Source organism: Melanotaenia boesemani, chromosome 10 (genome assembly GCF_017639745.1).
Source record: "Melanotaenia boesemani isolate fMelBoe1 chromosome 10, fMelBoe1.pri, whole genome shotgun sequence".
NCBI classification, from domain to species: domain Eukaryota; kingdom Metazoa; phylum Chordata; class Actinopteri; order Atheriniformes; family Melanotaeniidae; genus Melanotaenia; species Melanotaenia boesemani.
Window position 1 is genome coordinate 22,635,436 of NC_055691.1, and position 25,164 is coordinate 22,660,599.

Consider the following 25,164-nt stretch of genomic DNA (forward strand, 5'->3'; position numbering starts at 1 on the left):
CCAAATACATCTCCGTGCAGCAAACACATGCTTCACAGTGGTCACAGCTGTCTGAGATTCCCTCTGAGATGCGCGTGCTGTTACGTTATACAAAGCTCACGCATTTCATTGATTATGGCTGTGTTGGAAAATGTCAGTAGAGCTGTGTAACCCAGTGATGCTGACCTTTTGTAGCCGTTCAACAGGATTACAGAACAACGACCTTCAAAAACAATACTGAGAAAAATATGTTGCAGATCAAATTTTGTTTTTAAAAAAACATTTCTACAGTGTCATTAAAATGTTTAAATACAATAAATGTTGCTTTAAAAACTAGTTTTGTGAAACAAAAAAGAAAAAAAAAAGAAAAAAAGAAGGGTTTTCCTAAGAAAAGAGTGATGACAACTTAGGACTTTATGTGTCTCAGAAAGGTCGAATTAGTGCTATCCACATACGGTGAAACAGGCTCGTTCATTTAAGACGTTTTATGACATTATAATTGAGGTAACGTGCAGCTGTGTTAGTAGCCTATGTTCTGTGCGACGAGAGAAAACACACAAACACAAGCGTCAAGTTATGATTGTGGCAATACAGCCTACTTAGACTACCTTTACGCATTGAATAGTTCCCCCCTACAGCGAAGCAGAGGAATTTCTGGGTGCAGATAAGACCACTCCTCTCTCTGCATACGGTTTTCTCTCGTCTCTCTACAGTTGGAGCTTGGTGATGAGGAAGGGGGAGGGTGGTCTTGCAGTCGACGAGAGGAACAAGAGTTTATTGAGGAGTAGCTGCAACGGGAGGGAAAAACCTATGCACGTGAGCCCTGCGGAGGAGAAAAAGGAAGGCTCAAGCATGAACAAATGACCGCTCTCTACCGAGAGACCGCCGCTTGAATTGTTTAACTTGTTGATGCACCGTAATTTTCCTCTACCGTCTGGCTGCAGTGACAAATAGATGGGAGGCGGAATCGCAAGGGTTCTCCTCCGAGGATAGGTCTTTTATTGAACTCTCTGTGGATGCAGTTTAATGAGCAACCTTCTCTAAGGTGGGTGTTTTATTGTACTTAAATTACATTTTTATTAAGGAAAAATCCGGATGAATGTTGGGTTAGAGTTTGAACATCTAATTGATATTCTGCCGCAAAGTAGGCTACAATAACTGAACAGTTGCACTGTGGAAACGACTCGAGTGGTACTCACTAGAGCTTTGCGCAGTATAAGTCAATGTGTTTGTGCGTTTTTTTGTTAACTGGCTCTGTTTAAATGAGGGGCTTGAGAAGCCAATACCAATCAGTGTCTCTATCTGTTGTTCCTCCTGCAGATGCAATTTATCTCTGAGCCTTAGCACTGTGACAGCCGGAGAAGGGTCTTATTGAACACTACAGGTCAGCATGGCAGCAGGTGTAGCGGCATGGCTTCCTTTCGCCCGAGCGGCAGCCATAGGATGGATGCCCGTGGCGAGCACCCCGATGCCCATCCCTCCACAAGACAAGAGGAAAGCCCAGGACGGACTCATCATCCTCAACGTGAGTGGGACCAAGTTTCAGACGTGGCGAACCACTTTGGAGAGGTACCCGGACACTTTGTTGGGCAGCACAGAGAGAGACTTCTTTTTCCACGAGGAAACAAGTGAATACTTTTTCGACCGCGACCCTGACATCTTCAGACACATCCTGAATTTTTACCGCACGGGGAAACTACATTATCCGCGCCAAGAATGCATATCTGCGTACGACGAGGAGCTCGCTTTCTTTGGCATAATCCCCGAGATTATTGGGGACTGCTGCTATGAGGAGTACAAAGACAGGAGGCGCGAAAATGCGGAGAGGCTTCAGGATGACGAGGAAATGGACATGAACAATGACGTCACGCCGGTAAACCTGACGTATCGGGAGTTCCTGTGGCGGGCTTTTGAAAACCCTCACACCAGCACCTTAGCTCTGGTCTTCTACTATGTCACAGGATTCTTCATTGCCATATCAGTGATGGCCAACGTGGTGGAGACAGTTCCCTGTGGCACTTTGCCCAACAGGTCAAAGGAGGTTTCCTGTGGAGACCGTTACGCACTGGCCTTCTTTTGTTTAGACACTGCGTGCGTCATGATATTCACTGTTGAGTATCTCCTCCGTTTGATCGCAGCGCCCAGCCGGTACAAGTTTATGAAAAGTGTGATGAGCGTCATTGATGTAGTCGCCATCATGCCTTACTACATTGGCCTGGTCATGACTGACAATGACCAGGTGAGCGGAGCTTTCGTCACACTGAGAGTCTTCCGTGTGTTTCGGATTTTCAAGTTCTCCCGGCACTCCGCTGGGCTGCGCATCCTGGGCTACACCTTGAAGAGCTGCGCCTCCGAGCTGGGCTTCCTTCTATTTTCGCTCACTATGGCCATCATTATTTTTGCCACGGTCATGTTTTATGCAGAGAAAGGCTCCCCATCAAGCAAGTTCACCAGTATCCCCGCAGCGTTTTGGTACACCATTGTCACCATGACAACACTGGGGTAGGTGGCGGCATAAGTCCCTGAAAAACCCTTAAGCTCCACAAACATGCAAATCACTGTCCCAGCTTTCTCACAGCTTCATTGTAGTAGCTATGTTTACACTGAATGTGGACAAAGAACACAAAAATCTTAACTGTGATCCCTATAAATGGTTTGCACAAATTATGTTAATGTTCAACCTGCCACAGGTGCACCTTAACATTTACTGGCGATACAAACGACCTCGAGCGCGTTTTAGCCAATCAGGGGGCAGCTGCAGAGGCTTCTGTAACCATCAATGAGCCCACTCCTCACCAGCACCTCTTATTATGTTGAAGGTCAGACATAGTTCCTGCCCGTTATCAAGGGTTTTTAGTGGATAGTTTGTAAAGGTTACATAAATGAGCAACACATGCACACACACACACACACACACACACACACACACACACACACACACACACACACACACACACAAATAAAGAAATAAAAAAATAAAAAAAATCAAACGAAGACTGTCCAATATCCCACTTGCCGCATTTACAGACCAAACTGTCAAACAGAGACAAGTGCAGAGATTTAATTAAAAGCAAACTTGAAGGCTATAAACTGCAAATGCACACACACACAAACACACACGCGAGCGCGCACCCCCCTAATCTCTGCCGCTCATTCATTCTCTCTCAACTCATCTCCTTTTCAACGAGGTACAGTAAATATTTGAATGCTAATTTCATGCCCATGAATACCGTCAGCTGTTCCATGTGCTGATGTGGCATAAAATAATTAAACAGTGTTAAGAAGATTACATCACGTTAATTCGTATTGATGAGCGCACTCAAGCGCTCAGCAGCTCGGTGTGGGTATTATTATTACCGCCGGGCTGTTATTACCATTATTCACTTCAGCGCAGCGCTCCGGAACGACATGTTTTCCGAGGTGCTGAGAACTTTTTGTCACTGGAAACATTTGGCTTTCATCCGTTCATATAAATAAACACAAGACAAAGATTAAACGAACCGAAGTCATAATAGATAATTTCTGATTTCTGTGTTGAAATATAGGCTGCGGGTTTGCATCTTCACTCACTGCTGCAACTGTAAACTGCGCACAGCCGTTTAGTGTTCAGTGTAAACTCCCCTCCTCACTGATGATGACACAAAATTGGGTCTTGTTGAAATAATGTTTTAGCACCAAAAATCAAACATGCAAAACAAACTGCTACTGGCTCTGTGTGTATCCTCAGCAATGTTTGTCTTCAGGTGTGTGTACGTGTGGCAAATGTGTGCTTGAGATGTGTGCAGCCAAATACTGTGAATGTAAATCTTTGCTTTAATCTGTGGTTAAACTGATCTTCACAAAGCAAACAGCAGATCCCACATCCTTTCTTGTTTTTGTCAGTCCTCACATCTGCATTGACGCAGCCCAGCTCCTTTAAACTCTGCAGGTAGCGTTTTCAGTTTGGGATTGCTATCATAATCATTGTTGTTATTAGAAATGTTCACTTTCACTACACAAATTCTCTACCTGCTCTCATGCAGCTAGTGACAATGACTTAGTGGATGTCCTGTCCTTTTAGTGGTACATAAAAATCTTCATCCTGTGCTCACTCAGTACCAGTCGAACTACAGCTCACCCTGGATATAACTAGTGAGCGCATTACTAAGAATATGCACGACCTGATGGCTGTAGCTGCCATCTTAATCTAGCACTGGGCATGCTTTCCATTTAAATTCAAAGATAAAAGATGAGTTGTGTAAGATGCTCCATTATTTATCTTTTGGGTGCAAAAAAGATATTGCTGGATTCAGCTCCCCTTTGTGTTGCTTGAGATGGATTTAAAAAAGATGTTTTGTGCTGGAGAACAAAAGTGAAATGTCCTTGGTAATGGGGACGTCTCTGTCACTCCATTGTGAACCATGACAGCCCAGCTGACAGATTTGCAACATGAACTGAAGCCTTCCAGTTGTGCAGAATGCTGCATAGTGGACCACCGGTGGAGAGGCAGAAAAGCCATCACTGAGAGATGAAGTCAGCCCTTTCTTATGATCCATCATTGTCCATGAGGTGTGCCTTTATAGAAACATATCTCATTCAACCTGTGGAACTGAAATAAAGGTTGCCATTGTCCTTATTATAATAGAGCAAGGAAAATATCTGTTGCACTCTCCTTTATGAGCCCTCAAATGCTGATTAGATCAGAGGAAATGAGGTATTTTGATTGTTTGTTTTAGAGCCCAGCATGCAGAAAAATTGATCCATGTCTAACAAATAGTTACTTAGACAGATACAAATTATGTGGCCTTTTCATTTAGTGGCAAATAGGCTCTCAAAAGACTAACAGGGGCGGATATGAAACCTACATTTGAAAGCAAAGTGTTTGATCTTATTTTACAGCCAATGATGTTATATGCCTGCATGGTATCATGGTGTCTTTCCACTACATATATTTTCTATTTCCCTGACTCAAACCTTGTGGAAGTAAAGACAGTGGCAGGCGTTATCTCCCCTGCTGATGGCCCATTGATTGTGCTTAAGCAGACGTGCAGAAATTCGGGAGAGCAGTTGTTCCTGTTCAGACTCTTGGCAGGCAGCCTGAATGAAAGGGAAGAGGGTGCCTGGAGACCAGCGGAGAATCAATAGCTCTGTGCAGCTGCGTGTCATGCCTCTGTGTCTTCTGCTCTACGCCACCAAACACGGGACAAGACCCACTTATCCCTCCTTATTTATCGAGCTTAATCTCTGTGGTTGCTTGTGGATGCCCAACAAAGAAAAAATCCGCCTCTGTTGAAATGGATCTGCGTTTCCAAAACTGGCTGAATGGCAATAAAATAGGAGATTTTTATCTGTGGTATGGTGCTATGCTGTATCGTTGAAAACAGCAGTAAAGTAATTTTGTGACTGGATGTAATACTGCCCATTTAAGACAGCAATAGATTTTAATTCAAAGATTGTAGTGCACTTTATTAAGGTGGACTCAAATGTTGCAGTGTTTCCCTCCTCTTATTTCTCTCGATGATCCACGCGGTCAGGGTGAATTAGCTGCAGAGGGAGTTTTTGGTGCTTCAGATCTTTTAAGTGATTTAAGGTGTAATGGAGTGCACTGCTGAGAGCAGCTGTGAAAACGGTGGAAGTCAAGCGCAACCCACTAGGGAAGAGGAGTGGGGACAGGGTTTAGTCTGGAACAGACACACACTTGTTTCTCAGGACACAAACAAACATTAGCTTTGATAGACATGATGGGCCTCAGCTTCTGACAAGAACATCCTTGTTTTAAATGTTCACACCACTTCCATCCTTCATGTCCCTCATCCCCATTTCATTTACACTGTAAAACTGCAGTGATTAACTGGCAGCTTTACCATCGTATGGTGTTTTTCCATTACATTTACTTATTTTTCCACTGCAGACAGTATTCCCTTGATAGAGGCTGGATCAGCTGTTTATCATTGCATCACGTTTGAAGCTGTGGTGACACAAGTTGTGTGTATGTTTATTACATGACATTAATTAGAAGACACTTCTATCCAAAGCAAATTACATTTGAGTAATATACTGTAAATGTTTGACATGGTTGTTACAAACATCTTGCAAAAGATTTTTTAGTTAAAAAGGGTTTAAATATCTTTTGGGAGCTTTGCAGACGTGAACTCTGGTCAGTGGAAAACAAATTGTTGATCTGTGAAATCTATATTTACAGTTAATAGAGATCTTCATGCAAATACTGGTCTATGTGATCCATGTGCACAAATCCATGATTTTTATTTTTAATTATGTGCCAACCTTTCAAACTTCATAGATCAAGGAAGTGCTGCTGTAAAGCAAGCCAAGACAAGTTTATTTGTATAGCACATTTGATGTGCAAGACAATTGAAAGTGCTTTACATAAAACATTAAAAGCTTTACAGTGGGGTGTAGCGGAAGTATTAAAAAGTGCATAAAAACTTAAATAAAGAGAAATAAGATAAAGCACAAGATAAGATGCAGTATAGGATAACATGAAAGAAATAAAAGTTGAAGTGTGCTGTAGGGATCTTGTTGTTTTCAACCACAACAAAGGTGATTATTCTGTCTGAGAAATCACAGCATTCTGCAGCATTTCCACATCACTGTAAAGACTTAAAACTAGAGATGAGAACGGCTCCTCTTGTTATTTTATTTTATTTTATTTTATTTTATTTTCAATCAGGGGTAACTCTTTTTTTTAAATCAAAGAAATAATCACTGGTAGCAATTATAAGGTAAGGTCAGATCAGAGTAATTCAAACTTACACACCAATATATACTGTGTTGGTGGGAATTAATCAGAAATTTTGTCATAATTTTATCTGGCTTGTGTTTTCACTGCAACTATACCATAAGGCGGCTCCTTATCCCCATGCTTTAACAGTGAGATCCCTATTTAGAATTTTTCCTCACCAAAAAACTAAGCAGGCTACAATAAAATTCAATGCAAAACAATTTTACTCCAACATTTTCAGTGGTAATACAAAAAACTCACAATTTATAATAAAAATAATAATAAAATAATAATAAAAATATGAAACTACATAAATACTACAAGATTTAAAAAGAAAATGCAGGAAAAACTGAGAAATACAGAAAAAATATAAACAAAATAAAGGCACACCTTTCATGTGAAGGCAGCATGGACAATTTGTATATAAAAAACTGTAACTTGGTTCCCATCGTTCATTTAAAAGAGCCGTTCAAACGAGCGTTCATAAACATCACATCTCTACTTGGAAACTTGACCAAGTTGATACCATGTATTTGTTCCATGCCACCTACTACTGATACTACTGCTATAAATAAGAATAAATTTTAACAACTGTGAGCCATTGCCTTCTCCAGCTGTCAGTAGACATGCAGTATTGTACAATGTGGACAGGTCATCAGTAAATACAGCTGAAACAGAGACAATTGCACCCACGGCCAGTGAAGACTCTTTTACTGACCTCATGTGCTTGTCTCTGACTGGAAGTTAAAGAAGAGGAGGTTTTGACTTTCTGCTTGCTGGTTAGCTTTGAGACCAAGCTTTTATGCAAGCTGCATAATCAAAGTTTTCCATGATAATAAAAACTCACTCTTATTAAATTTACTTTTAAAACTGAGATCCTGCCCTTCTTCCCCACAACTGCTTCACAATTTAAACATTTACAATAAATTCCTATAAATTATGGCATTTTTTTGTTGCTGTAACACATTTTGAGTCCTTCCCAGACTGTATTAAAGTTTATGGTGTGATAATAAGGCAGCTGAAGATTGTTCAAATGTCATTGTAAATTTGCATATTTTTTTTATACTGTAAAAATAATGCCACGAGGAGCAATCACTGATTGCTGATTTGTTGTGACATTTACTATGTGCATTGTCCTAAGATGCAAAAAACATGCCTGTGTATTGTAGTCACTCATCAGAGGCTGAATTTATCACCAAGTCATCTGTGCCACAGCTCCTCCCACCAAATGCAACTGAAAAGGCTTGACAAGTGAGCCCCATAAAGCTCTCAGGATTTGATATATAGGGCATAGGAAGCAAGGTTAACACACAAGACGGTCACAGTAGGGCTCATAAACAACCACAAGTATAACCATTATCATGCTTGCCAGTTTTGACACCTCAGCCTCATGGCAATCAAAGCCAAGAATCCAAAGCGTTAACTTGATCGTTTAATGAGATGCCAAGCTTGTTGAAGTCCAAACTCTTCACTTCATGTCAGAAATAACTGAAATGTACAGGAACAATCTGGAGGGCTTTTACTGTTTCTGTACCCATGAGATAACAAAGGCATTCTCGATTCAGTTCTCATGTGGTTGGATAAGTTACTATGCCCCTGGCAGGCTTTGCAGAGTTTTCACCCCCCCCCCCCCTTTTTTTTTCTTGCAAAACACGACAGTCAGCGAGAACATTTGGCGTGTTTGATATGTAGTGCATTGGGTGTAATTTTCACTTTCAGTGGAATACATTACACCACTTGGCATTGTGCATATTATGCACACTATGAAAATCAGCAATCCATTATGAGTGATGCAATGTACTATGGTGTAAAACATGAGATGTGTAGGCTGCCTTTCGTCTGTAGGCTCATGCTGCCCCCTCCCTCCCTTCACCCAACCAGGTGCTTTATTGGGGACAAGAGGTGATGCTAATGTGAGGATGGCATAATGATCCTGAAGTGACAGGTGACTTAATGAGAGGAACTGAGACGTGTTCTGTACGAGCTCTTTTCTGCCCATGCAAATGTCTGCGAAATGGAGGAGTGAGAGCAAGGGGCAGAAACAGGCAGCCATGCTCAGAGGAGATTAAGATCATTGCAAAAGACAGAATCTGAAAAAAAGAGAAGACACAGATCTTCTGTTTTTCTGCTTAATTGAAAATACCAAGCGCCTGCATCTCTTTTATCCTCTCTGCTTGCTGGAATAGTTTTGCAGAAGCAGTGAGAGATTTAAAGGGCTGTTATGGAGGTGTGAGTTGAATGATTGATTAATATTTTATGGCCAGTCGTATATTACAGATTTATTACATCATTTTTTATAGGCAGGAACTTCAAAGATGTTCATTTGCACCTTAAATTAGTTTTTAATGACATTATATCTATACATTTTCTTTCTTTTTTTTTTTTTAACTGAAGGATAATGTCAGCTAGAATGTGTGGTTGTGGTCAGTCAACCCTGAACTGAAAAACAGATTATGGCCTAGTAGTAGGTTGATGTGAGGTTACTGTGTATGTGAACTGACTCTAAAAGCAGGCATGCATCACTGCAGATGGTCAGATTGATAAATAATCTATATGGCAAGGACAAAATGGCTGTCCTCCCATTTGATTCGATTTCTTTGACAACCCGTCTTCGAGGTGACACCAGTAACACACACTCCACATGTGGGATTTTCATTAATTCACTTCAAATGTGCTGCATAATGCAGAGAAATAGACTAACATGTTGTGCACATGGGTCTGGGTAACATAGTGTAAGGATGTAAAATATGGCATCATGTTTTTTCCACAGCTCAGCATTTTTATCTTCTTCTTTGTATTGCAAGCAATGTTGAAGATTAATGGAATTTTCCAGAACAAGATTAAAGTTACACCAAATGAATGCAGCATCACAGCATTAGGAAATGAGGAGATATGTGAGAAAACACATCACCTCGATTTCATTGTTGTTAGAATGCATTTGCTCTGCCTGACTCCACTTCCATCCAATCTAACAGCCTTGAAACCCTGACCAGCTCCAGTGAATGGATGAAAAGGGGAAATATTACCTATTATGTGACTGTGTCCCATCCACAAAGTTGATGTGTTGTAAAAGATATCCGATGCAAAGTGTGTGGCACGAGATCAGTGGATCAAATGGCATGCAGGTGATAAATCCAAGCCCAAGAGCTATCTGCTTCTCTAGTGCTGCATGGCTTATTTACATACTCACCATTTACATACAGATGAAAATGGCTTGTCTGGTCATGGAGATTGGTATGCAGACTCACATAATGCCTCATCATCACTTTGTTGAAATGTGCAAGAGCATTGCTAAATGGATTCTCTTCAAGTTTAGACTGCTGGTTTTCACAGTGCTTAGCACTCAATCAATTGAGTTATCATGTCAGGATCAATAAAGCTGTCCTCTGCAAAGATATATAAGTGACCAAAGATGCACTCAGAGCATTCAATATCACAAATTTTGGTTTTAATCTGACACTGTTTAAGACCAAGACCAGGATTCATGAATGACTAAGACATTTTATTTAAAGATAGTGGTGTAAGAAGAGTTATTGTAGCACAGCATGAACCATGATTTATGAGGTTAATAGATTTCTGAATATATTCTCTGTCAGCAATATTATGCATCTTTTTCCCCACTTAGAAGACTGCATTTGTGTTCAAGAAAAAGGCTGTTTATAGAGGTAGAAAGCAAAAAAGAAAAACTAACAGTTTATGACTATTAAGTGGTCACTAACATAACCACAGCAAGCAAAGTCAATGCAACAAAGAAAGTCATTCACTTTTTGTATTGAGGCAGTGATAAGTGATATACGATACCACTTTCTGATCCGATACCGAGCAAAATTCAAGCCAGTATCGGCGATACCGATATGATACCAATACTTTGTACAAACACTAAATATGTACTAAGAGTAAAGGAAATAATAGTTACATTTTTATAGAACACTAAAACTGAAATTATCAGTAAAATGCATAAATAAATCCACTACTCATAAAAACTTTTCTGTGAAATTTACAGAAAATTAAAATGTTTATGCTACAGTGATATTATGTATGAATGTAGGATGTTTCATTCATGTGATGGCAATTCCTTTATCTTAAATAATTTACTGAAACAAAACCTAACAGTGGTGGGTCAGTGTTTCATTAACTTGTCATGTGTTTTGCGTTGTTTGGTTTAATGATGAAAAGGACTGTTTAGATACAAGCAGGAGCCAGAACATTTAGTGGTCCATTCATAGTTCAGAAGTCTTTCTTTTTATTTTTTCCTTTGTGGTTAACCATCTTGTTAGAGAGCAACTTGTCATGGAATAAAGACTTAAACACTGAAAGGTTTTAGGTGTGCATTTAGGCTTAGAGAGGGTCAAATTAAGTTCACCTATTAAAGTTATGATGGATTTCATGTTCATTCTGACATCATACAAAATGTGAAATATCCCAAACTTTTTTGTGAGTAGTGCATATAAATACCACAATAATAACATATGTTTGTCAACACCAACACATTAATATATTAAGTTTAATATTGGTCTAAACATGAGAATTAGTGATGTTATTATCTATCTATCCTATATATTAAATATTTTTCAGACATAGTTCTATTTTTTTAACCCCACAACGGCTGTTTACTGAATATTCATGACCCCCAGCCTCTGCAGGCATCCTTACAGACTAAATCTAGGTCTGTTGAATTGATGTGAGGTGATCTCAGGGACAACTTTGACTCCAAGCTGAGCTCATGCAGCTATTTATTGTAGCATTTTCTAATTACATAACCATATATTATACTGTACATAACAAAACAGAATGCCTTAGTCTCAAGAATGAGGAGACACCTGTTGTTTAAACATCAACACAAAAACCTGATCTTAGCAAACAGATGAAAATCAAAATTCAACATCATTGCCACACAGCGCCACATTTTCTCCCTCTCTACCTGAATATTGAATAGTACCTTATAGTACCTGATAGTACCTGCCTGCAGCATTAAAGGACTCCATGAGTGATGCCTGTCTCACCTTTGCAGTGCCTGTCCTTCTCCTTTCCTCCTCCTATTCTTCTTCATAATTTCACTATATACTGTGTTATGATTGATTCTTGGATGTCTAAGAGGTTTGTGATGTTGCTACAATACCTCTATGTCTTCCCACGCACATCATACAGCGTGCTGTTGCTGCTCAGCTCCAGATGTGACTGCTTTGGACTGAGTGAGTACTGAGTGAATGATTGGCACACTGCTGTGCTGCTACACTGTGCCTTATTTCACACATGACTTTGGCAGGCAGAAGAAAAAGTAGTTCCTACTAACTGAGAATAATTTAGACAAAATCCTGATATTAAAGATACTTTCCACTATATTCCAGTCCATGATAAACTACATATTTATCCCACATTACTAAAATATCAATATTCCAACATGAAAATTGGTTCTAGAACATAAAAAGCTGGTATTGGAGGTATTGATATTTCAGTACTAATACACACATCACAAGCACTGATGCGAGTATTGATACCTAGAAGCTGTTCTTAATGTTAGTTAAGCCTGTTTTTCATGTGTAACTTTTAGTGTCATCAGTGATTGTCCACCGAACATGTTTTTTATTCCTTTTGCTTCAAAACATAAAAGGTTTTTATTTATTTATTTATTTAATTTTTATTTTAGCTCCCTGCAGTCTTTTCACCATTTTCTTCTGCTTGGTCTCACAGAAAAACCTGAAATAGCCCTGAAACAGAAAATTTTGCATTTGTGCTGATGAACAGGAATTCTCACTAACCTAAAACGAGTTTTTAATGTTTAAAACAGTGACGTAATATTAGCTGAAAGTGCACACAAACAGCACCAGAATCCTAAAATAACTCCTCAAAGTAAAGTTACTGAAATGGGGCTTGAACTTGATGATTCTGTTTGACAATCATAAGTGTGAAGCTCCATCCCACCAACCTCTTTATCCTCCATATGCAGACGTTTTCTTCTTTTAAATGGGATGCCACATTTGTTCTATGGCAGTGATTCCATGTTCCTAACTAGAATCACTTTAATTTTAGTTAGTATAAAAAATAATGACAGATCAATTAATGGCAGACCAGTAAATTAGGGTTTTGTGACAATGTCATTATTGGTTGTGTGATATAGTTACTGTTCTGGTCAAATCCCCCCCTGTGAAATCAGTGTGTCAACTGATGGTTTCAAAAACGTATGTAGTCTGGCTTTAAGGAGAGCTTGACTGGAGATTTAACTACATTAAAAGGAATATAAAAGGAAAGGCAAGTTTTATCTACCTTATTTTCAAGCTCTCTTCAGCCCTGCTTCTAAAAAAGTTGAGACATGTCTTAACATGTAAATGGAAACAGGAGAAGAGATGTGCAAAAAACAGCAAAAGTGCAAAGCATCAAAAGTTTAAATGGAAAAAAAAAAATCTTTTTGAAAAATACAAAATCAAAATCTCAGAATTTGATGCCAACATTGCACAAATGTGTTGTAACAGAAGCAAAAAGTTGCATAATGAACAGCAAGAAAGGAAAAGCAATACTTTGTGGAACATTTGATAACTAACAAGGTTCATTGAAACAAGTCAGTAACATGACTGTGTACGAGGAACATCACATAGAGACAGGCTTTTCAAAGACAAAGCTGAGGAGGGTTTCACCACTGCGTGAAAAACATGATGTTTTTCAGTGTAAATTACAAGAATTTTGAGGCTTTCATCATCTTTCAGTTTGAGTGATAAAACCTAGCCTGCTCACAGTCCAGACTTGCAACCCATTGAAAACATTTGGTGCAATATTACATGCAAATTACAACAAAGGAGTCCCCAAACAGTTGAACATCTGAAATTTTGCTGCCTCTGTCACTAAGTGCTTGCTCAAAGGGAATTTATCTCAATAAAATGGCCTGAGATTACTATTTTTGCTGTGAATTGGCACTATTTGCATAATACTGAACTGAACTAAAAACCCTTTCAAACGGTATAAATGCAAATGCGAATGCAAATGCATTTTCTCTTTCAAACAGCAATTGGCCTCCTCAGCTCCCAAAAACCCAGAAAGTGTTGTTACATTTACATTTCATAGCATTTCAATTCCTTGGAAAAAATGCTGTGCTAGACTCCGCCAACCAGCCACACGGTGGTATCCTCATTTTCATCTGCAACTGCCCTCTTAATAATGAAGAAAGCATTGTGTCATTTAAAAGGATGTGTGTGAATAACCTAAACAAACACTTCATACCCAAAACAGAGAATTTTGTTAAACTAGCTAAATGCACGGCTTTCTTAAGCAAAATGATGATCTTTCCATCTCATCAGGTCATTTTACCCATAAACTACCTTAACTTGAGTAATGTCGCATGTTAAAGCAGATTTATTCATAAGCTCATGTGCTCTGAGCACTCTTAGTATCAATACTCTTCAGTGTAATTTTTTTTTACACGCACACACACACATACACCACCCACTAATGCAAAGGCAATATATATGAAGTTGCCTAGTTGGCAGCTTCATATATCCGTGGGCTTGCACTTGTTGCCTTCGTGTAACTACTGAAACAATCAGCACACAAAGCACAAGATGTTAGTTTTCATGTTGAGCTGTAATATTTTTAATGTCCACCATGCCTGTGTGAGTATTACTCCACTCCCCAAGATGGTATGTAATGAGTGCCAGTTGAAAGAGAAGCAGTTGTTCTTTTATTTTTAGATGCTGCCATCATTACACTGAACCACTGATCATTATTACGCATCTGTCAAAGCTGGACCAGCCTTCCTGCCCCCTCTTTTACCTCAAAGAGCAGCTTTGCAGCACAGATGCAGGGCTAAAAAGTTGTGATAATCTCACCCATCACTGTGAAGAGTTTGGGAGGGGTGCGTTGCTGTTTACAGTGATTATGTCTTTCAGGCGCATGGGACAGCATAGCAAACACAATCTCTTATAATGGTGCCAGCTTTTCCAATACCAGAGTGTGAATATTCCTCCTCCTGACATTTGTCTCTTTATCAAAAACACCCCTCAGCCAACACGTCAACACCTGTGATCAGCTGAGATTCAAAGATTGTAGCTAACAGCACTCATCAGTTTGCTGTGTGAATGAAGCAGAAACAAAAGCATTTAGAGTTATGCAACTTGTGCCTCTCTGACACCTAATCTGAAGAGGGACAAGATATCACCATAGATGGGGATTTAAACATTGACTGAGGTGAAATTATTCATACTGATGTTACATTTTTGAAGTATTTGCTATTAATCCTATTGGATCCATTCGTTTCTTGTCTTGCATCCTCTGAGTGTTGAAATCAATATGAACTTTCATGTCCTGCAGGCAAACAATGCACTTCTTGTCATCATGTTTCAAAGAGAACAATGATACTTTGATGCCAACTAATTACCGGAAACTTTGTTTACAGCCATTCATATTACCTAAACACAAACAGGCTCATGATAAAGTTATAAATATTGATTGAGCCTTTTCGCAAACCTAAAACCCTGTTTTACTTCTTTTTTGTTTCTTGTTTTTGTTTCTTGTTTTTGTGTCAAAACTGAGGAAACGTGTTCCAGTTTGCAGCACCAACATGCCACAATAAACATCTCTCATGATCAATACTAGTCCCACTTGAATGAAACCTGCAGCTTTCACTTAAGAAAAAAGGATAGAGAGTCGTTTAAACTGCCAAACTGTGGGCTTTGGATCAAGCTGCCCACACGAGCCACACTTAACCCAGTTTCATTGTTGGGTCTTTGCCACAGGCTCCATATATCATTAGTTTTCTGTATGCTACATGAACGATAAGAGGCCATGTCCCATTTCAGTTTAGGTATAAAGAGCTTCCTCCTGTCTGCCTGGCAGGGAGGTCCTGCTGAGATGAGGGATGTCAGGCTGTCACCCTGACGCATGGCAGCTGTTTCCTGCTTGCCCTAGCTTCTATAAATAGCAAAATATATCACCTAATGTAGGCCATTTGGTCAAACAGAATCTAAACAGGGCAAGTGCTTGAGGCTATATTTCTCTCTTTCACCTCCATCTAATTCTTCATGTACAGGTGTTTCACCCTCACAGCCTTAATTTTTTCTTCTTTAAATGTCTAATATTGATTAATGACATATTAAGTGGTGATTCTATAGTGTCATTTTTTATGTCAAGTTCAGACATTTAGACACCTTCAGCTGAGTTAAATCAAATGTGTGATTCTGTAAAGATAATAAAAATACAATCAGACTGTATGTTGCATCCGAACTAACTTTAGACCACTTTATATTTGTGTTTGACTCTGACGCATCCACAAGCTTGTGACATTTCATATTATGTTTTATCTTATTTTTTTCTATACAAGTTTTCCCCTCTCAGATAAGACCATGATACTATCAAATTAACACAAACTATATTAAAACAAACAAACATAAAAAATAACAAAAGAAAAAAGCAAAAAAAAAGAAGAAAAAAAAAACCCCACAGTATTAAATCTGCACTTCATATGTGTCAAGATAAAGTGTTAAATCCTTACAAAGGGATATAGTGATGATTATTTTTATTGTTCCCACACAGTGAATTCAGTACAATTATGTGACAGGTGGAAGGCAGCACTTATTGGTGGCGGCTATTCTTTTGTGTGTGTTTAAGTATAATTTAGTGTCCCACTGTGATGAACCAGTTTGGTTTTCCTTATAAACACCTTACAGAGGGCTTTCTATAAGACACTTTTCTCACAGCTGTGAATGGCAGCGTTGGTCTATCAGACCAACAGTTTGGTTCTGACTGAAATATTAAAACTGCAGATGGATTGATGTGAAACCCGTTTATTTACCCATTCATTTTTTTAAGTGGGGTTATGAAGTGAAGTGTGTTCACATGAGAATTCAACACCCTCACACTCCTGCTTACACTGTGTCTGGTTGAGTATATTGTCCTCCATTGTTTTAGAAAAAAATATTGCTAATAGTGTGTTTTTTATGTGTTGAACCATGTGTGAAAGGGACAATAACCCAGGCTGGATATAGGCATGCTTATGTTGGAAGGACTCTGTGAGCAGGCTAGCATAGTAATGTCAGCATTTAGTTTTAAACCAACATAATTAAAAAAAAAAACACACACACACAGAAACACGTGTATGGCTGCAAACTGTGTTAAAATCTTTGAGCTTGTGCAGTTAGATTATGTTGTATGATGGTGTTGCTCTACGTTATATAACTGCTCTAAAATCACACTGATTGACTTTGATTGCACTGCTGAAGGACTAATCATTAGACCAAAATGTTCTTTTCTCAAGCAGTCTGACTCTTTTTTTTCACATTATGGGTAAGTTTGTTCTAAGTAGACACATGGGATGCTGCCCTGCTAGTGTGTCACTCACCATGGTGCTGCAGGAAGGGCAGCATTGGATCAGGCCAGTTTGCTGTAAGTGTTTGCTATAACTTCACACCAGAAATATAAATGTTCTTTATAGCTGAGACATTTTTATTTTCATGCAGCTTTCAGGGAGGGATTTATTTCAGAGCTCTGCAGCTATTAATTTCTTTGATTAACAAATAAAATATAAAACACTCCTTAAACTACTTAATCATTAAATAAGCAATAACCAGACTCCAGAAATATAATGATAATATTAGGCTAATGCAGATTTTTGAAAAGAGCCACTCAAACTTCAGCTATAATAAAGCAAAATTAATAAATAAATGGATATATTTCCCTACCTAAGTAAAAAATTCAGAGTGATTCTCGTGCTGACTAGAAACTCCCAAGCGTTTGATCTATTAAAATGTTGAAATTCAGTAAAATTTCATTTGCAGTGTATTCAGTTTATATAATTTTTTCTAAGCCTGCATGAAGGTGAATACATTATCCCAGAGGGGAAAGTTAAGTTAAAAACTAACAAGGCCACGCTAGCTAAGCTCATTAAAGCTGAAAGTAAAAAACGAAAACAAAATAAATCCTGTCCCTGCCTTGTAAGAGCTGTCAGACACAGAAAAGTTTGAATATCGTTGATTCAAAATGGCAGAAATATGGAAACTTTACTTGGAAGAAGGATAGACGATAGCCACTGCAGATTGATATGTTTGTTTAGCTGTTATTTAGGTGCGAATTCAGCTCCCATGTAGAGGATTTCCTGTCTGTGTCTCACTGCAGGTGTCCTAGTCAGGGGTATCTCAACTGCTTAAGGACTGCATTTTCATGCAGGGAATTTTTTTCTCTCTCTATTTATTTTTTTCAAGGTATTAGTGAAAAACCGTAAACAGATGATGATTATTTATATTTTTCCCCTCAGCCAATTGTCTATAATCCCCGTGAAGAAGCTTATGAATTTGATGTCTGGCATACATGGCCTTATCTTCACTGAGCGGCCACAGGCAACTGGAATCTGTCTCGTTTTGACTTCGGCCAACAGGCAAAGTCACGCAAGTGAGCCAAGCTGAGAAAAAGCTGTTCAGACAGTGAACAGTAATAAAATCAGACACTGCAATCAATTTCAGACCTAGCTTAGTCTCATTTACTTGCACACGGAGACTCATCCATAGAAACACCCATGACACACAAATCATTTACATTCCAAATGTATCTGCTGATTGCCTACATGGCAACATCAGAAGCTCCAGTCTTCTCTCTGTTCTCTGGGGGTCACAAGATCATTTCAGCGTATCCAGGGAGATACTGATTTCATGTTAAGCCTTACCTCTGATGTGAAATTCACATACCTCTAAACATTCAGCTGATCGTTTGAACCAACAAAACTAATCTTGCATGAACTTCACACACACTTGTGAACACGTTGGTGACAGAAAACAAGCACTGCAGCCATTGTTCCAACTCCCATCGTCTTCCATGAAATGGCATCCATCAAAGTTAATGAGCTGTAATCATCACCACAAATACTCTGTCACACATCCCACTGCTCGCTCCACTGTATTCAACTCCCAGTCAATGGGATGTAAAGAGTGACAAGCACGAGGAACACAGTTTCCCCATATCATTAAGAGCTCCAAATAAGAATTAGAAAATAATCCAGAAAGTTAGCCATTTTTCTGATCTTGATTCAGTTTGCTCAACACATTGGGAAACGCAGAGGAGAAGCATTCATTAGATGTGCATGGGACATACAGTCAATGCCAGTGACACTGTGCTTCAGGCACCCATCAACATTGTCACCTTGAGAAATATTTCTTATTAAAGTATGCCACTCACTAAAGACAGTTTTGCTGCGTGGTAGATAGATTTATTCCCCAAGCTGCCAATTCTGCTAGCTTCAAATCACATCGATGTGCATTTTGTGTTGACTCATCTCCAGACTGCATGCTGCTGGTGGTCTTCTGATTACACTCTACATCACACAGGTGCACTCACACAAACACTCAGAGTCCTGTATCAGTGACTTCAGTGGACATGACACAGCTTTTTTCCTCATACATACATACAATAACTACATGCCTAATTGTATCCCAAAATTATTTATTTGACTGTCCAGTGTATTTTGTGGACATTTTTAGTCTTTTAGATGCAATTCATTGATTCTGTGACTCTTTCACATGATGAGGTGATATTTGTTTGTCTGTGAGGCGTTATCTTCACGTCCAACAACAAAATAGCTAAATTTGTGTCTTTGGACGTGAATCAATGCAAAAAGTGCTTGGGACTACATCACGTGTTACCATGAGACTGAGAATAAGACATGACCTAACCATTAAGTGTATTTGGGATTTTTATTTATTTTTAAAATTTTTTTATGCAATAATGCACATTAACAGGGCTTGCTTTTGGTCCCAAGGTAGAGGTCACTTTTGAAACATTTAGCTAAGCTTTAAAAAAATTATGCTGGTTCTAAATGAAGCTTAATCCACTTTTGGGAACCAAAGCTCTATTATAACTGGTTCAGTATAAATTAAGATACAACTGTTTTTATTTCCAACACAACCACCAGTGCAAATCACAAGCATATAAAACACAATTAAGGTACAGCTGTGCACCTTGCTTGCTAGCTAGCTAGTAGTGAGCTAGTAGATAATAAATGTAATTACACAGCCTACTTGACTGACAGCTAGTTAAATATGGAGCTTAATTACGTGAGCACACATGAATATATCAGGCAGAAGGGCTGTGTTTGGTGGCACTGATAACTAAATTGTATTAACTTACCTATAAATGTTTCCTCATGTGTGATAGTAGGCATTTAAGTTGTTAGCATTTCCATGCATGGAAAACAAGCTTTGGACTGCAAGTCTTTCTCATTTCAAGAGGAAAATTCTGTTGAGGTTCAGCAAATGTATTAATGTGTGATAATATGTCTACCTGCTACGGTATTATTGGCTGATTACTATTGTGACAGGTTGTATTGGGAAATATGCACTGATTTGACTGCCGTGCAGATAGAAGGTGTCACAATTTTAAATGAGACAAAAACCTTTGCCTAGAAGATTTAGTGTGTATTGTCAAAACAATCCAATATGTTTCAACACAGAGGCAGCTCCTTGAAAACCCAGCCTGTAGCAGACATGACCTGCATCATCCAGGTCATCTCAGCACATTCAGAAATATACATTTTTTTCTCAATAAGTGTGACATGACATTGTTACATTTAACTAGTTACTCCCCAATTGTGTGAACACATTAAGGTCCCCACAACATCAAGGTTACCTGGAGTACACACACTCACAAACACACATTTACACAGATTACTCTTTCAGTGCCAGGTATGGCAGAACTCCAAGAGGAACATCCCTGATGTATTGTGTGTTTGATAGGATGTTTTAGCTGTAGCATCCCCAGAAGACAGTTTGTGGACCTCAACAGATGGAGAAGTCCAATTAGAAAGTGGGCAAATGAAATGGGAAAAATTGGAGACAAACATTCCAATGCTTTGTCTCTCCCTAAAGACACACAGCTAATCTTAGAGTACCGCCACAAAACCCACATTATGTTGTCTGAAGAGGAAACATTAAAAACAAGAAAAAAATTCAAAGCTTAAAAAATAAAAATCTTAATGATATGCTTAATACGTCAAACCAGAACCAACCAAATAAGACACAACTGGTTCAGCCCACATTGTTCTTCGAAGGCAGATTTCCCACAAAGCATTTTCTTTTGCTAGGACCAGAAATGGAGAAGGAATGAAAAAGTGCTCAATTATAGCAACCCCATGGGATAATAGAAAGGAGGGTGTGCAATAGTGTGATTATACTGAGTAACCTTTGTTCAGTCACAACTATTAACTGTACATGTGAATGTGCCTTTACCCTCAAAGTTTTAACATCATTATTCATCACAAGGCCTGTCTTCTGTGAGATGTTGAAGTTACAAATAATGGGAATTATGACATTAAGTACACTGACCCTGGGTTTGTTTAATTCAAGTTTTAGTCCCCCCTGCTGTGAAAACAGACACTGCGATAAACCCTTTGATGACTGATAGATTGCGTGGATGCAAGACCAATTTTCACAAAGTGACCTTTTGGTTGTGTTGTTGTTGTTCTTGCCATGGCCCCAAGTTATTATTTCCCATGTCCCTTTTTGATTAGACAAGAGAAGTCTTGTGGAGTGAAATGGGAAAAGTAATGATGTCCCCAAACGTATGAAGTGGCGTGTCTCAGGTGGGTTGGTAGTGGTGAATATGGCAGCAGCTCTGCCCTAGGGGCCATTCAGCAGCTGTTACCGGAGATGCAGCTACCCCAATACTTCCCCTCAGGTTCTTGCTGGTTCTTTACACTCTCTGTTATCTAGGCACGCTGCTGTCGCCACTCTGGCTGCTGTCGCCACTCTGGCTGCTGTCCACACTGTTTGAGAGAGCACTGAGTACATTTTTATGCTTCGCCACTCTTTCTGTCTTTGCTTTTCCCCCTCAGATTCACCATGTGTCCCTTTAAATTTGCAGCTGTCTTATTTTTTTTTAAACAACTGGAAGTTTGATGTTTGGTTCAAAGGCACTCTCTGAGGAATTTAAAATACTGCACTTGTGTTGCAATTATTCTGCAAAGAGTTCTGTGTCTACTAAAAGTATTAAATACAAAGCATCCTGAATATGAATGCAGCATTTCTGTGTTCAAGAAGTGAACCTGAAAATCAGGGACTGCAGTTGTTTAGTGTAAAAAAAAAGCTGATATAAACAGTTTAAAGTTGCAGCTCAAACAGAATTGAAAAGTTTTCTTGAGTTGAGCATGAGAAAAAAAATATTATTTTCCCCAAAATACAGTATATCATCTTGAGACTTTCAGCTTTCTCCAAATCCTGCACTACTTTAAATGTGTCCTCTGTCTTAACAGTGTACCTTTTCTTATAAAAGTTCATTTTTGACTTTGGAAAAAGTCAGTTGACTAACCAATCTACACATAGCTTTCACAACCTAACCTAGCAAAAATACCCAGAAATAACACCTTCCTTTAAAGCCTCACATTACACAGTGGTGGCACGTAATGCAGTTTAATGCAAATTCTGAATTTCTCCATTCAGCTGGATACCAATAGGTCTGCATTCAGAAGAATAACACACTTAATCAGAAGATTGAGGTGGTGTGGTGGTTAGCACCGCAGCCTCACAGCAAGAAGGTCGCCGGTTCGAATCTCGGCTGGGGGGAGGTTCGAACCTTGAGGGTGGTGGCCTTTCTGTGTGGAGTTTGCATGTTCTCCCCGTGTATGCGTGGGTTCTCTCCGGGTTCTCCGGCTTCCTCCCACCGTCCAAAGACATGCATGTTAGGTTAATTGGACACTCTAAATTCTCCGTAGGAGTGAGTGTGTGTGTGAATGGTTGTTTGTCTCTATCTGTGTTGGCCCTGCGACAGACTGGTGACCTGTCCAGGGTGTACCCTGCCTCTCACCTGTTAAAATGCTGGGATAGGCTCCAGCTCACCCGCGACCCGAAATGGAATAAGCGGTCAAGATAATGGATGGATGGATCAGAAGATTGAGGATAAGTTTTATTGTGGAATAATCGGTTAACTTACAGTATTATTCAGTATATTTAGACTTTACTGCTTTAACTTTGAGTCACAGCTGGTTATGTTCAGACTAATAAAGAAAATACTGAATATAGAAATCATCATTTAGGCAATTTGAGTCCACCTGAAAATAACAATAAAATTTCTAATTCATAGTCAGTTCTTGTTGTTTTACAAAACGTCCATATTAAAGCAGAGTATAAGCACCTTTGCACTCTTGTGTTGTATTCTAAACAGGCATTTCCAGCATCAGGGATTCACTCATTCCTTCATGCACTCATAGGTCTGCCTCCACAGCTGTTCCGGCCTCAGGAAATTACCTCAACGAGAGGGGGATTAGATACACAGCACAAGGTCAAATAGTCAAGGAAATTGTTCTATGTCCTTAAATCCTTGACCCCAATGGAAAATGCAATAAGTTCATGGAAGATGGGAAGTGGAAATTGTAAGACTTAGGAAAATGTAACCTTACTGCTGAAGAATCCACTTAGATTGGGAGGAAGGTTTGCCTGGATGAAAAATCAGGTGCGGCAAATAACTAACACAAAAGCACATTTACATACTTGGCCAGGGATGGAGCGGAACCAGTGTTTCACTTTGATTTGAAGTAAACTGGATAAATGAAACACCTGTTTTCACTACTTAAAATACCATAGTTTTTATTGTGAAAATAAACATATTAAAAGCCTAATTTCCTTCATTAATGCACTAGGTTACAAAAATATTGACTACAGAAATTAGTTTACACGTTTTCATACCTCCCTTCATGAAAGGGCCGTGATTTGCCGCAGGTGCAAAAGTTAAACACGCATAGCAATAGAGAGACTGTTATCACTTACACAACTCAAGAGACCAAAATGAAGACCAGAATTTATCTAAAAATGGGAGCAACTTATGTTCCACACAAACCACTCCCTCTGTCTCATCTCCTAGTCTCTGTCCTCCTTCTACTGTCCTTTTCTTTTTGTTTTCTATCTGTCTCCTCACCTGTCTCTTCTGCCACAGGGCATCAAAAATGTTTATGGTAAAGTTTTCTACACCTTCTTTAGTTTCTCTTTATGTCTGAGAGCACTTTAGATTTGACCCACTGAAATGTTTCTAATTAAGTACAAAAATAAACAAAAATGTGATTTATTCAGAAATACATGCATCAACTATAGTGAGACTGTAATTCTGCTGTTTTCTTTGATGTTAAATGTAGTCTGTAGATGCCTCTGAAATAACTAAACACATCTCTCAGCAGCTACACTGGGTGGGATGAGCCAGTAAGCTTAGTTTGTTTTGAAAAACACAGGCTCATACACTCCATCTATTGTATCTATTTATCACTACATTTACAATTATTCAGTTAACCATCAGTCAAAATAAATTAGACCTATAGATGTTGTTCTCCATCTTATCTATTACATATTTTTCTGTCAGGTTTTTTTCTTTTCAAAGGTTGCAGTGGCTGTTTCATTACAAATACTGAATAGTTTAATGACATCTGGTCTAAGTAATGATCTACTCTGCAGCTAATCTTACCTGACTGAATCTAGGCCTTTCTAATTGAGGTGTAGAGATCTCAGGTAGGTTATGCATGCAATTATTTATTGTACCATTTATTTCAGAAACATATTTATTACTGCACATTTGAAAAAAAGAGGAAACTTTAGTTTTAACATTGCAGGGAACTTCAGTTATTTAAAACTAGTAGCAACAGACAGACGTAAACCACTTTTCCAAAAAGTGCTACACATAGCCAACAGCTCCACAATTTCTCCCTCTGATAATACCTGACAGCAGAGCCAAACGACTTGGAGTAACATCTGTCTCCACCCTAGCAGCCCCTGTCCTCCTCCTCTCCTCTTTAGTTTGCTTCTTCATAACCTCATCACCTTTGCTTCTGTGTTATGATTGATTCTCAGACTTTTAAGGAGGTTTGTGCTTTTCACACATTGCTGCTGTTTGTGAAGCAGAAATACTCACCACTGCGTATTGGACTGATCAAGCCAAGCCAAGCTAAGCCAACTGTATTTATAAAGCACTTTACCGTGCACTAAGATGCATGTCTTAATTAACAACACTGTCCATTTTTACTCCCAGATTGGTGACATTCGGTTTGCTTTCTTTCCCATCATGCTTTGTGGCACCCTCTACTCTGTTCTGCACCATAAGTGTTCGTGTGATATCTTGAACGTCTCCGTGGGTACAAATGATGACATACATTAGAACTAATTCAGTTGATTCTTATGTGAGGTTATTTTTTTTTTTTACTTGCATTCAATCTATATAATAAGATGTACATAGAAAATGAGCAGTCTTCCCTCAGCAAATTTCTACTAATCTGTTACTGTTAAATGTAGGCTTACACTCAAATCTGACAGTCAAAGGAGCTCAGACATTAAACAGATACTCTGTTTCTTTCCCTTTTTGTCATAGTGGTTGTGGTCATTTTATTTATCTATTTAATGTGTGGTGGCATTGTTAATGCAGACGTAGCTTTGTTAATTTATTAACATTTTATCACCTCCTCTCACACGTCTGTGGTGTGAGTTTATGATGCTGGTGCTACTGTTCTTGGGCAACAACTGGAA

General features: G+C 38.9%; 1 protein-coding gene across 2 annotated transcripts in view; it reads left to right on the forward strand.

Moving 5' to 3' along the window:
* The first annotated feature begins 510 nt into the window (after positions 1 to 510).
* LOC121648056 (potassium voltage-gated channel subfamily D member 2-like) overlaps positions 511 to 25,164 on the forward strand; it is a 42,520-nt gene continuing 17,866 nt past the window's right edge. Inside the window, exons 1-2 of one of the 2 annotated variants that reach the window (XM_041997978.1) lie at positions 511 to 1,024; positions 1,300 to 2,481. In XM_041997978.1, the coding sequence (XP_041853912.1) occupies positions 1,370 to 2,481 (1,112 nt within the window). In that variant the 5' untranslated portion in view covers positions 511 to 1,024; positions 1,300 to 1,369. The remainder of the gene's footprint in view (positions 1,025 to 1,299; positions 2,482 to 25,164) is intronic. The other variant, XM_041997979.1, reaches the window with a different exon arrangement.